This window comes from Dasypus novemcinctus, chromosome 21 (assembly GCF_030445035.2).
Source record: "Dasypus novemcinctus isolate mDasNov1 chromosome 21, mDasNov1.1.hap2, whole genome shotgun sequence".
NCBI classification, from domain to species: domain Eukaryota; kingdom Metazoa; phylum Chordata; class Mammalia; order Cingulata; family Dasypodidae; genus Dasypus; species Dasypus novemcinctus.
The window spans coordinates 50,527,599-50,544,014 of NC_080693.1; the positions used below are offsets into that span (position 1 = coordinate 50,527,599).

General features: G+C 36.1%; 1 protein-coding gene across 3 annotated transcripts in view; it reads right to left on the reverse strand.

Moving 5' to 3' along the window:
* STXBP4 (syntaxin binding protein 4) overlaps positions 1 to 16,416 on the reverse strand; it is a 258,348-nt gene that overhangs the window by 204,302 nt on the left and 37,630 nt on the right. For 2 of the 3 annotated variants that reach the window (XM_058283937.2, XM_058283935.2), the window contains exons 2-3: positions 5,814 to 5,892; positions 3,149 to 3,281 (exon numbers count right to left, since the gene is read on the reverse strand). In XM_058283937.2, coding sequence (XP_058139920.1) covers positions 3,149 to 3,281; positions 5,814 to 5,892 — 212 coding nt within the window. Of the gene's footprint in view, positions 1 to 3,148; positions 3,282 to 5,813; positions 5,943 to 16,416 lie in introns of all 3 variants that reach the window. The other variant, XM_058283936.2, reaches the window with a different exon arrangement.

The following is a 16,416-nucleotide window of genomic DNA, read 5'->3' on the forward strand; positions in this document are numbered from 1 at the left end:
AAGATTAAGAATGTGTTGATACATGGGAAAAATGTAATGTAATTTATGGACTATAGTTAGCAACACTGTAATGTTTTTGTAGCAAAAGCAAGTTGGTAGTATATTAATTCTAAAGGTAGGGAGCAGATGTAGCCCATTGGTTGAGAACCTGCCTCCCACATACCAGGTCCCAGGTTCAATCCCTGGTACCTCCTAAAAAATAAACTCTAAAGGGGGAAAAAAAAAGAATATGGGGTTTGGATTTGTGAGATGTGAGTATCATTAAGCATATTCTTTCTCTTCCTTTTTTTTTCCTTAATAAGGAGATCTTAACTGTGCCATTTAACTAACCTGTATTCATCTGTGTATCTTTCTGAATAGTAAAGGAACAACTGCATTAGCAGTTGGAATTAAATGAGATAAAAGTCCCTGAAAAAGAACTTTTTTTTTTAGGAGTAATGTTTCCATAACTTGTTGAGCTGCCTTTTTCTGTTCTTTTATTTTTGCGAATTTGACATAAAGTTAATAAAAAGTTAAAAAAACAAAAAAGATTAACTGAAAAAAATTCCTTCTGAGTTCCAATAACTTCTTCAGTTTGGGAACATAAATGGAATATAACCCATCTATAAGCCTGAGATTACCTATAGTGTTAATTTTGAAAACATTGCAATGTTAAAATAAAATTTTTCAAAAATTTATTAAAAAATAAAATCTTTATTTTATGTATAAAATAAAAAGTGCAAGTACTTGGGTACATTTAAAAATCTATTAACATTTGCTTAGTTCAGCAACCTCATTAATTGGATAACCTTGTGGGCCTATGTTTTCTGTTCTATGAATACACCTACCATGCAGAGATTTTGTATAGACTGTAAATTTATTAACATGCTTAATGGTATTTAGATCACAGTTAATACTAGTACTATTATTAACAAAAAATATCTTAAAATAAAATTGCATTTATTTTGTATTTTCAGAGTAAATATTATGCATATAACTCCATCTTGAGGAGACATACAAAAATAAAATGTAAGCATTGGACAATTACTTATTCTACACTTTCTATATTTTAACTGTTTTCTTCGGTTGGACAGGACCAAATATAGTAAAAAATCATTAATAACTCTATGCTGCTCTCTAGTGGTAAGTATAGATTAGAGTCCATTAGAGGGCTTTATTTTTTTCGTTTGTTTTCAGTGCTTTTAATTCAATACCTTTTCAAAGAATAAAATTCTAAGAAAAATAAAGATAGAAAGTATATATTATGGATATAGTTAAGTTGCTATCACTAATAGCAGGCAAAGAGTAACTCATTACCACTACTATCAATTTATTACTCTACAAATATTTGTCATGGTAATAAAAAAGCACAAACTGATGATTGTCTTAAAAGTGCATTCTTATCACATTATATATCTTGAACCAATAAGTTATTATATCAAGTGTAAGAAGTATCTTAGCTATACTGAACACACACACACACACACACATACACACACCCCTACTCAGCCTTAAAACTAAGTAGGGCTAAATATTTCAATTCTTAGAAGAAAAACTACATTTTTGCTTGAAATCTGTTAAGACCAATAGGGTATTTCTAGTTTTCATAATTTATTCTAGCATTTAAACATTTGGTTAATAATTTAAATTTAATAGCCAAAAATTTGTATCATGAAAATATTCTCAACTTATTAGATAGCTGCTTTTATTATTTAATACTTACAACTCGGAAAATATATTTGGGAGGTATTCTATTATCTGAACAATCCTGGAACAATTGACATAACTATTACTATTTTGGAAGTTATAGGTGAAACTGTCTGAACAGATAAATAAACGCTTGCTAAATAAATGTTTGTGGTGGGATGGGGGTGAGAAGGGTGGGACATGCCACAAAGGATCAGTTCAAAAGTTGATCTGAGGGGAAGCGGACTTGGCCCAGTGGATAGGGTGTCTGTCTACCACATGGGAAGTCCAAGGTTCAAACCCCAGGCCTCCTTGACCCGTGTGGAGCTGGCTCACGTGCAGTGCTGATGCACGCAAGGAGTGCTGTGCCATGCAGGGGTGTCCCCTACGTAGGGGAGCCCCACGCACAAGGAGTGCACCCCGTAAGGAGAGCCGCCCAGCGCTAAAGTGCAGCCTGCCCAGGAATGGCGCCTCACACACAGAGAACTGACACAGGAAGACAATGCAGCAAAAAGAAACACAGATTCCCGTGCCGCTGACAACAACAGAAGCAGACGAAGAACACGCAGCAAATGGACACAAAGAACAGACAACTGGGGTGGGGTGGGGGGGAAGGGGAGAGAAATAATAAATAAAATAAATCTTTAAAAAAAAAAGTTGATCTGAGGAGAAACTATTTAACCCTAATGACAACAACCACCTTAATGATAAGGGGATTCCCTACCATGCTAGATATAGATAGCCTGACCTTGATAGGAGTTAACTTAAATTCTTCATACCTACCATCTTTCCAAAAAGGACTTGAGGCAACTTTCAACAAAAGACATGTATAATAAGATTAGTACTTCAGTAAAACAAAAATAGCAAATGAGATCCAAGAGAAAGGAGAAAGCAATACAGTAACTGATATGCCAGCTAAGTTGCTGGGCTTGTGCTTCAAGTTTGGTCCTGGGCTTCATGGCAACAAGAGCAAAAAGGGGCCCATGATAGTTCAGATTACATAATTTCTTACATAGACAAGGAGAGTTCAAGTTTTTAACCCCCAAAAAACTGCATTTTCTGGCCTTAATGCTAAACCTAATTTCTCAAGTGGGCATTAATGAATAATATAATTTAACAAACTCCACTTCAATAGTTTTACTGCAAATCCAGAAATATATAGATTTTATTTGCTGTTTGTTTGTTCAAGTGATCCAATTAAATCCGAACTCAAACATAATTTCTCTCACCCAGACTTAGAATAAGAGTTGAACAGCACATATTTCAAGACTATATGATCTTTAGTTGGAGTCTGAAATCGCTGTCATTTTCCTATGTGAAGAACCTATTCATTTGTTAACTTAAAGCTCTTTGAGAGTAAAGGTCTGTCTTCACAGAAGAATGGCCACAGTGGATCTTCAGTTAACACAAATAGTTTACTGATGAAGTAGGAAAACCCTGGCTACTGTTTTTGGTTTTTGTTTGCTTTTATTTTCATTTTTACCTTAAAACAGTCTCCTCCAGGAATAATTTCTTGAATATACACCAAGGGACCTTCATTCCTGTTAATTCCTCCTAGGATCTTCAGACCAAGACCTGTTTCCTTGGTAACTGTAATCAGCTGAAAAGCAGGATCCCTAAGATAAAGTAAAGTAGCAAGAGTTAGCCTAGAGATCTATACTAATCTTCCTTTAAACTGCTTGTTAAAACAAATTTTTGGGCATCACTGTCCCAGAATTCTTAGGATTGGGGAATAAAATACTGACTAGAGTGGAGTTACTGGTATTCTACTATAGACTTATTGTGATTTTAGCACATTCATGTGGAGACAGTGGCCATTGGAGGTGCTGAAGGCAGGGAGATGCAAAAAGAGGTGTAATATGGGGGCTTTTCGGGACTTGGAATTGTCCTGAATGACACTGCAACAACAGATACAGGCCATACCTAGACAATTGAGTGGGAGAGAATGTAAACTACAATGTAAACTACAATGCATGCTTAGCAGCAATGTTCCAAATGTGTTCATCAATTGCAATGAATGTACCATACTAATGAAAGAAGTTGTTAATGTGGGGAAGGGTGGGAAGTGTAACATTTTGTGTAATCTAAGTATCTTTTAAAAAAATTAAAAATACATTTTAAAAAACAAAAACAAATTCTTAGATGGATACAATCCCAAAATACGCAGTGCATACTAGCAACCATATTTTTAAAGGTATAAGATGTAAGAACAATAAAATTGAAGTTCTTTCTTGTACTTTTAATTTTCTCTACAAAACAAAGAAGGAAATTATGGCCACAATGCATATTTCTTTGAAATAGAACAAAAAAAATGCATTAAATATTTAAATCAATTTGAAGATTTACTAAAGATTGATTTTAGCTGATTTTTAGACTATACTAAAGGATTTCAAAACAAAATATTTTAATGAATTAAGTATAAAACTTTGAAAGACATTTGTGTTCATTTAAAAGCAAAGTAAAACTCATCTTTTATAATCTTGAGAGAGAGAAAAGAGAGAGAGAGTGTGTGAAAACAGTTCATCCTTTTAATTTAGAGTATTTTCCTGGTACAAAGTACTTGCCCTGGCTGCAATTTTTGCCAGACAAAAAAAGGAGCATTCAAAACTTTTTTTGAAAAGGTATACCCCAAATTGCATTTCTGAATGCTCTGTTCAGAGGGGAGACTTACTGGTCAAACAGAACTGGAATAAAGTTTGAAATAAGGCTTAGGGTTGCCTGCTTGCTTTTTATGTCCTGGATACAATGTTAAGCAATATATATACATTATGCCTTTCAAGGTAATATTTATAAAATCTCTAAGATTATTACCTTCATTTTTCTAAAGGAACCAAAATTCAGGAAGGTTAACTGGGTGGGCCAAGGTCATAAAGCTGAAGAGCAGGGATGTGAGTCCTGTCTTACCCCAGGAGCAAAATTTGATGTAAGATCTGCTTAGTGGTATATTAAAGCCTTTCTTGACTTCTAGGACTTGTAGCTATCTTCAAATGTACCAAATAACTAAAATTACTATTTAAAAAGAGTTACCTCATATCTTACATATCATTATAGCTTTCAGAAAAAGCTGTTACCTTCTGCCACAAAAATTCTAACTCTATCTTTAAGAAAACTGTGAAAACTGTTGTGTTTAAAAGTTAAATCATGAGAGGTGACTGCTAAGGGGTGTGGAGTTTTTCTTTCTGGAGTAATGTAATTGTTCTAAAACTTTTTGTGGTGATGAATATAATACTGTGATTATACTAAAAGCCACTGATGTACACTTCGGATAGATTATATGGTATGTGAATATATTGCAATAAAATTGCTTTTAAAAAGTTAAATCATAAAAAAATAGATGAAAGAAATTAAACAAAACCCACACATCTCCCTGCTTTCTGAATATTTTGCTTTCCATACAGGCCATCCTTTAGGGTTGCATTGTACTAATTCAGCTCTAGTGTTGGAAGGCCCAACTGGTTACTAGGGCAATGGTTAATTAGAAAAAAGGCAGAGAGAACCAGATCCCAAAAATGTTCTACGGACATGGATTTCAGAATTTCCAGTCATTTATTATAGGATGTCAGGTCATAAGAGCTGTAAAGGAGTAGGGCCTGAAGTGGGAGAGATAAAGGGGAGACAGGGTACTGAGGTTTCTTACTAGCAAATCTCTCCAGTGAGTTCTTAAACCTTGTGAATTTGGATTTCTTGCAAAGGGGGCACACACAGTCTCTATCAATGTTTCAGTAAAGGATCACTCTTTTGCTAATCCTAACAGTGTATCTATTATTAACACAACAATATACTTAACTTCTAACCTTTCTTCTCAATTACATTATTTTTTTTGAGTTGATATTACACTGCATGAACAGTTTTGGATCTTGCTTTTTTAACCCAATGTTATTGTAAGGAATTTTTCATGTAAATTTCAATGGCAGAATAAAATATATAAATACGGCTAGGATACTATTTACAATTCCTCTATTGCTAAGAATTCATTTACTTCTGCTGTTAAAAATTGTCCAGCTGCTTAGCTTCAATCATAATAAGAGGATTACAAATTAAACTTACATGGAAATGCTACTACTTACCTATATGATCAACAAAAATTTAAAACATATATATTTCAAACTATGATAGTTCAAAACATTAAAATTTAATTTAAAAATTACTTTTCAAGTAGACTGGAAGTTGCTGCAGCAGATGTATTTTTATTCATGCTTTTCACTACAGTATCCTTGGAATTAACAGCTGTAAAAATAAAGATCTTGATGTAGAGTCTAGAAATTCTTTTCCTAAAACTGTAGAAGTAGAAAATTTGTTAGATCTTAAAACAATCAAATTTGATTCCAGTTTTATATAAAAGCATTGTATATTCTCGGTACAAAAACAATATGTGCCTATTAGATATATTTTACACATTGTGGGCTATGGCATTTTTAAGTAATAGCTGATAATAAATGATAGGTGCTAAGATAGTTCTTGCTCTCATATATATGTCATATACATACACATGTTGGTATATATGTTTATATATACATATATATGCATTTACATATATGCATATATATGAATATATATATATATATATAAAATAATCTGTTCTCAGCCATAATTGAAGAACACAGCTAAGCTGCTATGGTTTAGGTAACGCTTACAGCTTCCAGGGTTAGAAAGTTTAAAACCCATGCAATGAAAGATTGAGGAAAATGTCCGTGGTGAGCACAAGGCTAATAAAACAAATCATATTTGAACAGAGGTTTATCAGTGCTGTGTAAAAAAACACGAATTAGCACAGGAACTTAAAGTTGAAAAGGACATTAGGCTCATTTAGTACAGCCCTATTATTCAAGAAATGAGAAGCTAGATTTAGAGAGACTGAGTGCTTTTCCCACACAAATGTGATATAGTCAGTGGTTGTTTTACCAGCTAGAATCCAGGCTTTGGAGCCTAGAACATGGACTATGATTTCAGAAAGACCTGGGCTCCAACTTGTGCTTCTGGGCTTAAGCCTCAATTTCTTCATAAATTCAGTAGGATACTGTCACATACTTCAGGTGGTTATTATAAAGATTAATGAGATTTGGTAAGTGAAATGTCTATGGAGTCCCTGGCATAGAATGGGTACTGAATAAATGTTTGTTCCTCCATTCTCCTTTCTTTTGACATTACCACAAATATCTCCACTCCAATGACTTTAGTCTTTATTGCTAATAACAAAATGAAGTGAAGCCCTGGGGCAAATTATCCAAGGAACAAATCCACACTTTGTTGATGTCCCTGGAATTCTCTAGCCAAGGCAGGCTTTTTTCCCCGCCTCTCCTTTTCACTTTTTATTGGGCTTATTTCCCACTTTTTCTTTTCCTTTCCACATTCCCATAAAGAATAGCGGTATATCAGTTAAACAAATAGATAACCAAAAATGAGCACAGGAAAAAAATCAGAGATCTGAACAAGATACATTCATATATAAACTAATTGTATACTAAAATTCTGAAAATGCTTTCTGCAGAGATATAACAAGAATAAAATTCATTATCAGCCATTGCCCTTAAGAACAAGTGCTATGTCTAATTTGTCCTACTACTCCTCCCACTCCTTTGACCTGTTTTATTTCTTTTAGTAACCCTTTTCAAAAGTGCTTATCCTATTGGTAGATAAAGTAAGGAAGGAAATAGAGGGAACATCTCAGCATTAAAGGAGTCACCAAATACCACTGTTCTCAGGCAAACATTTCACTAGAGCAATGCCAGAGCATACCCCAAATTTTCAATTATTCCTCTACATTCTTAATCTTTTTAATCAATATTGGGGAAAAGGCCATCTCAGACCAGCAGTACCACTGTTCTTACTTACCATTAATTCGATACAGCAATCATTTTGATTGTATTAGTAGATAAACTCAAGTATTCACTAACTAGTTTACTTTGCCTTTTAAGCTAAAAATACTTTTAAAATCTTACTTAATGACAGTTATTAATAAATGTGTATAGCATTAAAACATTTATTATAAAATGCGTACAGTATATAAAGGTTGCAGTACAAAATCTTATGAAATATTTTGTATTTATGAACGCATATATACATATTACATATACATGTTTAAAGAATAATACACTCTACACTAGCTTTTAAAAAATACAATTAATTTTTATAATATTTTGAAGCAGTTTCCCAAGTTTTGAAGCCACCAAGCAACCACAGCACTGCCAGCAGCAAAAGTCCAATGGCCATGAAGTGAGAGAGTTACCCAGCACCCCATAGGGAAAAAAGGGGCACTTGAGAGACAGCTTTAAAATCCTAGAGCTTTGACTGGGTCGTGACAGAGTCAAGAGCTACTATAGTTGTCCATGAGTGATGTAGCCATAGAAGAAAGTTCAACTAGAAATGTAAATTTTCATTAGTTCATAACAGATTACTTTAATAATACATGCATGGAGCAGATTCTCAAACTTCAAGGGAGGAAATTTGATAGAATAATAATAGCAACCTCTGTTTATTGGCACCATGTGTCATGCACTGAGCTAAGTATTTCAAATGTATTTAAATTATTTAATATTGTGGAAAATACAGTGGACATAAGTAAAATAATCTGAGTTCGAATGGTAATACCACTGCATGCTAGCCATATGGCCTTAGAAAAGATACCTAACCTCTTGGCATATGTTGATGTTAAGTAGAAATAGTAATACCTAGCTCAAAGGGTTGCAGTGGGAATAAAGGGAAATGTGAAGACTTAAGTAGCCTTTCCAGTGGTATCAAAGTGAGTAAGATCCCCATCTAGTGGTGATTTGCTCTAACTAAGAACCCAGGCCCCAGGCTATGAAACAAATCCGGTCTAATGGATGCCTCAAAGTTAAATCTCTACAATAGATTCCATATACTGTCATATGTACCAGGACATTTCCATTTTAAAGCATTAAAATAAAATGAAAGTGATTAGATCATTTTATTCAACTGTCATGCCAATGTCCTAAGTACTGGAGATGAAATAAAATGTAGAGTCTGCCCTCAGAAACAGTCAAATGAACAGATATCTGAAGGGTGCTAAATAACCTGAGACAAGTGTGCTTAGGGGGCCAGGGGAGCCCCAAGGAAGAGGAAGGCCAGCTAACCCCGGATGCAGGCGAGATGCTAACAACATGATGGCCAGCACCCTGTAGAAGATCTTATCCTCACAAGAGTCCTAGTATTAGTAGCTCGATTTTACATCGAAAAAACCCAAATTGCAGAGAAGGTTAAGTCCACAGTTGCAAAGCTAAATAGTGGAAAAGCAGAATTTGAATCCAGGTTTGTCTGGTTCCAACCCAAGCTTTTTCCACCACAGCATGCTATGAAATTAATTTATGTGAAAAAATTCACTCCCTTAAAAAGATGAGGGAGCATTAACAGTGGCAATATGCTACTTCTCTTATATGACAAGGACACTGTTAAAGCTTTTTTTCTTTTTTCAGTAAGAATAGGGTTAATCTTATCAATCCAAAAACTGTTTTGTTTTTTTTTTTAAATGAACAAGATATCCAGTGCTATATGCTAAAATAACAGAAAACACCTTTCCTTTCCCTATTTCCTACTCTTTCTTATAACTAGCAAGGCCTTCAGTCTACAGTGACTCTGGTAATGTTACACACACACTCATGTGTGCACCACACAACTTCACATTATTTATAAATGACACAGGATGAAACATTTTGTTCTTTTAGTAAAAATATGTATATTCAAAGAAACGTATCATTTTACTAGTTCAGGAAATTATAGGGGGAAAAGGTGAGGTCAGCAAAATACAGAGAAAGTAGAACATTGGGGGGAAATCTTGTTTTATAAGAAGAATCTCTTCCAGAAAACTTAAAGTAGGGCTTTATTTTGATATATTCAAATCTTTACTTATGATCTCATTAAACCAGTTTTCATCCCATATAATTAGAAATCTTAGATTAAAAACCTGCCCATCACGCATATGGTGTTTGAGTAACAGACTTAGTAATTTATATTCTCAGAGACATGACATTCAATGCTTTCTAAAAGTAGTTTTTCATACTACCACCAAAAAAAGGGAAAAGGATAAAAATATCTTCTGACAGAAATATTAACTTGAAGACATTACCATAATAGAATACATTTTTTTTGTTTTTTTTAATTTAATTTTTGAATAGGTAATACATCCCAATGGTTTAAAAAAATGTATACCTATATCTATCCTATACAACCCAAACCACTTCCACATTGTTAGTGCACCTTCAAAACTAGTGATACCCACTATTTCAGTTTCTTGTATATTCTTCTAGTTTCTTTACACATAAATCAATCAATATGAATATTCTGATCCCCTGACTTTTGTTTTTACACAAAGGTAGCATACCATCATATACAAAGAATCCAGCTGTTGAAGTTGTGCATTGTACAACTCCCAAGGCTACTGGTCATACAGACTCTGTTAGGTCTAGTTCATTTATCATATTATCAGGCTGTCTGTTTCTTTATACTTTCCAGATGTCCTATCCAATACTGAGAGTGGTGCTTTGAACTTTCCAACTATTATTGTAGAGACATCTATTTCTCCCTTCAGCTTTGCCAGTGTGTGCCTTTGTATCTTGGAGCACTGAAGTTAGGTGTATAAATATTTAGTATAGTTATTTCTTCTTGCTGAATTGCCTCTTCTATTAATATATAATAACTTTCCTCATCCCTTATAACAGTTTGCATTTAAAATCTATTTTTTCCAATATTAGTATTGCTACTCCAGATATTTTTTGGTTTCTTTTTGCATGAAATATCTTTTTCCAACCTTTCACTTTAAACTTGGTTGTGTCCTTATATGAGGTGAGTCTCTTAAAGACAACAAATAGTAGGCTTATTTTTTTAATCCATTCTATCACTTTATGTCTTTTTTTTTAAACTTTTTTCCTTTCTTTCCCCCTCCCCTGCCCTGCTGTTTTGCTGTCTGTGTCCATTTGCTGTGTGATCTTCTCTATTTCTCTTTTTTTAAAAAATTATTTATTTATATATATATATTTTTAATTACATTATGAAAAATATGAGGTCCCATTCAACCCCACCGCCCCCGCCCCCCACTCCTCCCACAGCAACACTCTCTCCCATCATCATGACACATCCATTGCACCTGGTAAATTCATCTCTGAGCATCACTGCACCCCATAGTCAATGGTCCACATCATAGCCCAGACTCTCTCACATTCCATCCAGTGGACCCTGGGGGGCTCTATAATGTCCCGTAATTGTCCGTGAAGCACTATCCAGGACAACTCCACGTCCCGAAAACGCCTCCACATCTCATCTCTTCCTCCCGTTCCCCACACCCAGCAGCCACCATGGCTACCGTTCCCGCACCCATTCCACATTTTCTCTGTGGACAATGGATTGGTTGTGTCCATTGCACATCTATGTCAAGTGAGGGCTTAGATTCCATATGGGTACTGGATGCACTCCTCCCGCTTCCAGTTGTAGACACTCTAGGCTCCATGTTGTGGTGGTTGACCTTCTTCAACTCCATGTTAGCTGAGTGGAGTAAGTCCAATAAATCAAAGTGTAGGAGCTGAAGTCTGTTGAGGCTCTGGGCCTGGGTGTCATATTATCAGTCCAGAGATTCAAATCCCCTACATATATCTTAAACCCAGCACCAACTACAATTCCAATAAAGTAGCATGCAAGTCTTGTGAAAAGAGATCCCCTCTGAGTCCAATTCCATTACGCAGAAACACCAGCTCCAAAGAAGGGCTATCTGTCATGGCAGTGAACCCCTTCTGCCATGACCATAGAACCCGTGGGTCTCTTTATCCCTCAAAAGAACCAATACCTGGGGTTGTATCTACCTTATCTGTCTCTTAGACTCTGTTCAGTTGTACATAGGGGTATTCCTTCTGACAACCTCCAGACTCTTTTTTAGAGACTCACAGCCTTATAATCTCATTTCTCCTTTCCATTTCCCCCTTACATTAGGTCAAACAGCTTCCCGAAGTCATGTCATTATATGTAGACAGGTATATTCTGCTGTTCCGCATTGAATCTTTAATTCAAGGTCATTTTCTAGTTGCTTCTTCAGCTGGTATGTGGTAGTGATCCCTCGGTGCCAGGGAGGCTCATCCCCGGGTGTCATGTCCCACGCTGGGGGGAATGCATCGCATCTACACGCTGAGTCTGGCTTTGAGAGTGGCCACATTTGAGTAACATGCAGGCTGTCAGGAGGAAACCCCCAGGCACAATGCTACTCTAGGCCTTGTTCTTATTGCAGGTGTATAGGCTCATAAGTGTAACCATTAGTATCACGAGCCCACTGTTGGGCCCTCCTTCCTTCCTGGTTCTTACCGTTGCACCTGGAGGATTGCCGCTGCTCTCCCAGGGCCCACAACAGTGACCCCCTGGCCAGGAGCCCAGTACCCCCTCAGCTGTTGTTTTTGTTTCCACTATGAGTATATATAGACATTACCATATACCCTGGGCATATGCCCTGTATAACTCCCTGTCAACTATATATATCCTGTCAATAACATCCCATATCAGTATTCCTCCGCTGCCATTGTTGAACCACTCTGTGATCCAAAACTTCCCGTAAAGTGAATCCCAACATAATGTCAGCTTCAGAAGAGTCTTAGATCACCGAAATTCATATATACAATATACAGTATTTCCCCAGATCCACCATAAAACCTTTTCCCTTGCACAGCAATAATCTTTTAACTTATTCATATCATATTTCCTGAAACTGATGTACAGATTCCAACACTATAGTTTTCAAACAAGGTGACATTTGTGCTTACTATGTGGTCCATATTTTAGGCTGTACGGTTTTCTAAATTTTTTAGTTATCCTGTTTTGTCTTATGGTTTTCATTATTAGTCTGTCGTCCCCTATACGTTTTTGGTGTAATATTAGCTGTTTTATATTCACCCTCATGTACTCTCACATAACTCCTCTTTTGCCCCCTTATTTATCTTTGTTCCATCCATTCCACATCCATTTTCCCCTCCCCTTAGGGCCCACAACGCCTGCCAATCTAATACCCTGGGAGCCGTCCTTTCTCACGAGAGATACAGTTCTCTCTATTCAACGGCATTAGTCTTCCCCAGGATATGGGTCCACCCCACCCAATGGTAGAACCCACCTTGGCAAAATGAGCCTTCAGCTATTCCCTCCGGAGTCCGTCACGCATCAGACCATACCCCCTGAGCGTCCTAACCAGGTAACCCTCCTACTTATACTTGGATACGTTTTACTCAACATTTAGTTCTCAACGAACTTATGACACTCTCCCATATTCGTATGTTGCCCCTCCCTCCCACTTATTTCTTGGACAATATTACCCCTCTTCCCATCCCCAGCCCCCCTCAAACCCAGAAAACACCACCCGAAGGTAACCCCTTGCCCCCATTTTGTCCCTTCTTTGTGCTCATACTTACCGCCAGCTCATCACAGATTCCACCCCTGCAGACATTAACTCACATCCTTCCTCCACCCGCCGATTTCCTGTAAGCCACTTTTCCAGACTCTAGCTCTCTGAGGCAGTTAACTTATTTCATATCATTGAGGTCATATAGTATTTGTCCTTCAATGCCTGAGTTGCTTCACTCAACATAAGATTCTCAAGGTTCATCCATGTTATCACGTGCGATTGTAGTGTATTGGTTCTTACAGCTGAGTAGTATTCCATTGTGTGTATATACCACATTTTATTGATCCACTCATCTGTTGATGGACATTTGGATTGATTCCAACTTTTGGCGATAGTGAACAATGCTGCTATGAACATTGGTGTACATATATCGGTTTGTGTCCTTGTTTTCAGATCTGATGGGTATATACCCAGCAGTGGTATTGCTGGGTCATATGGCAAATCTATGGATAATTTTTTGAGAAACCGCCAAACTGTCCTCCAGAATGGTTGGATCCTTCTGCATTCCCACCAGCAATGGATGAGTGTTCCCCTTTCTTCACATCCTCTCCAGCATTTGTATTCTACTGTTTTTTTCATGGCTGCCAATCTTATGGGAGTAAGATGGTATCTCATTGTAGTTTTGATTTGCATTTCCCTGATTGCTAGAGATTTGGAACATTTTTCATTTGCTTTCTAGCCATTTGTATTTCTTCTTTGGAGAAGTGTCTGTTTAAGTCTTTTTCCCATTTTTTAAATGGGTTGTTTATCTTTTTGTTTTCAAGATATATGAGTTATTTATATATGCAAGTTATAAGTCTCTTATCAGATATATGGTTGCCAAATATTTTCTCCCATTGTGTGGGTTCCCTTTTTACTTTCTTGACAAACTCCTTTGAGGTGCAGAAGGCTTTAATTTTGAGGTAGTCCCATTTATCTATTTGTTCCTTTGCTGCTCGTGCTTTTGGTGTGATATTCATGAAGCCATTTCCTATTACAAGGTCCTGTAGATGTTTCCCTACACTGCTTTCTAAGGTCTTTATGGTCTTGGCTCTTATATTTAGGTCTTTGATCCATCTTGAGTTGATCTTTGTATAAGGTGTGAGATGGTAATCCTCTTTCATTCTTCTACATATGGCTATCCAGTTCTCCAGGCACCATTTGTTGAATAGGCCATTCTCTCCCAGTTGAGAGGGTTTGGTGGCTTTATCGAATATTATATGGCTATATACATGAGGTTCTATATCTGAACTTTCAATTCGATTCCATTGGTCTGTGTGTCTCTCCTTATGCCAGTACCATGCTGTTTTCACTACTGTAGCTTTGTAGTATGTTTTGAAGTCAGGAAGTGTGATTCCTCCTATTTCGTTTTTCTTTTTCAATATGTCTTTGGCTATTCGGGGCCTCTTTCTATTCCAAATAAATTTCATAGTTAGTTTTTCTAGTTCCTTAAAGAAGGCTGTGTTGAATTTTATTGGGATTGCATTGAATGTGTAGATCAGTTTTGGTAGGATAGACATCTTAATAATATTCAGTCTTCCTATCCATGAACAGGGAATATTCTTCCATTTATTTAGGTCTTCTTTGATTTCCTTGAACAATCTTGTATAGTTCTCGATGTATAAGTTTTTTACCTCTTTAGTTAAATTTATTCCTAAGTATTTGATTTTTTAATTTACTATTGTGAATGGTATTTGTTTCTTGATTTCCTCCTGATCTTGCTCATTATTGGTGTATAGAAATGCTACTCATTTTTGCGCATTGATCTTATAACCTGCGATTTTACTAAACTCATTTATGAGTTCTAGGAGCTTTGTTGTAGATCTCTCAGGGTTTTCTATATATAGGATCATGTCATCTGCAAATAATGAAATTTTGACTTCTTCCCTTTCAATTTGAATGCCTTTTATATCTGGTTCTTGTCTCAGTGCTCGAGCAAGTACTTCCAAGACAATGTTAAACAGGAGCGGAGACAATGGGCATCCTTGTCTTGTTCCTGAGTTTAGAGGGAAGGATTTCAGGATTTCGCCATTATAAACAATGTTGGCTTTCGGTTTTTCATATATACTCTTTATCATGTTCAAAAAGTTTCCTTGTATTCCGATCTTTTGGAGTGTTTTTATCAGGAAGGGGTGCTATATTTTGTCAAATGCCTTTTCTGCATCTATAGATATAATCATGTGGTTTTTTTCACTCAATATGTTTATATGGTGTATTACATTGATTGATTTTCTTATGTTGAACCATCCTTGCATACCTGGAATAAATCCCACTTGGTCATGGTGTATAATTTGTTTAATGTGTTGTTGAATACGATTAGCAAGTATTTTGTTAAGTATTTTTGCGTCTAGGTTCATTAGAGAAATTGGTCTGTAATTTTCCTTTCTTGTGGTGTCTTTGTTTGGCTTTGGTACTAGGGTAATGTTGGCATCATAGAAGGAATTAGGCAGTGTTCCTTCTGTTTCGATTTTTTGGAATAGTTTCAACAGGATTGGTGTTAGTTCTTTCCGGAATGTTTTGTAGAATTCACCTGTGAAGCCGTCTGGCCCTGGGCTCTTCTTAGTTGGGAGATTTTTAATGACTGATTCTATCTCTTTGCTTGTGATTGGTTTGTTAAGATCATCAATTTCTTCTTTCATCAGTATGGGCTGCTTATGTTTTTCTAGGAATTTGTCCATTTCCTCTAAATTGTCATTTTTGTTGGAATATAGTTTTTCAAAGTATCCTCTTATGATAGTCTTTATTTCTGTGGGGTCAGTGGTGATATCACCTTTCTCATTTCTTATTTTGTGTATTTGCATCTTTTCTCTTTTTTTCTTTGTTAGTCTCGCTAAAGGTTTGTCAATTTTGTTGATCTTCTCAAAATACCAGCTCTTGGTCTTGTTTATTTTTTCAAGTGCTTTCTTATTTTCTATTTCATTTAGTTCTGCTCTTATCTTTGTTATTTCCTTCCTTCTTCTTCCTGTTGGTTACTTTGTTGTTGTTTTTCTAGTTCCGTCAAAAGTGCAGTTAGTTCTCCAATTTTTGCTCTTTCTTCTTTTTTGATATATGAATTTATGGCTATAAATTTCCCTCTCAGTACCGCTTTTGCTGCATCCCATAAATTTTGGTATGTTGAGTTATCATTATCATTTGTTTCAAGGTAGTCATTGATTTCTTTTGAGATTTCCTTTTTGACCCACTGTTTTTCTAAGAGTGTGCTGTTTAATTTCCAAATTGTCGTGTGGAGTCTGGGTCTCTGTCCCTTGCAAATTTCCAGCTTCACTCCACTGTGGTCAGAGATATTGTTTTGTATGATTTCGATCTTTCTGAATTCATTAAGCCTTTCTTTGTGGCCTAGCATATGGTCAATCTTGGAGAATGTTCCATGTGCGCTTGAGAAAAATGTA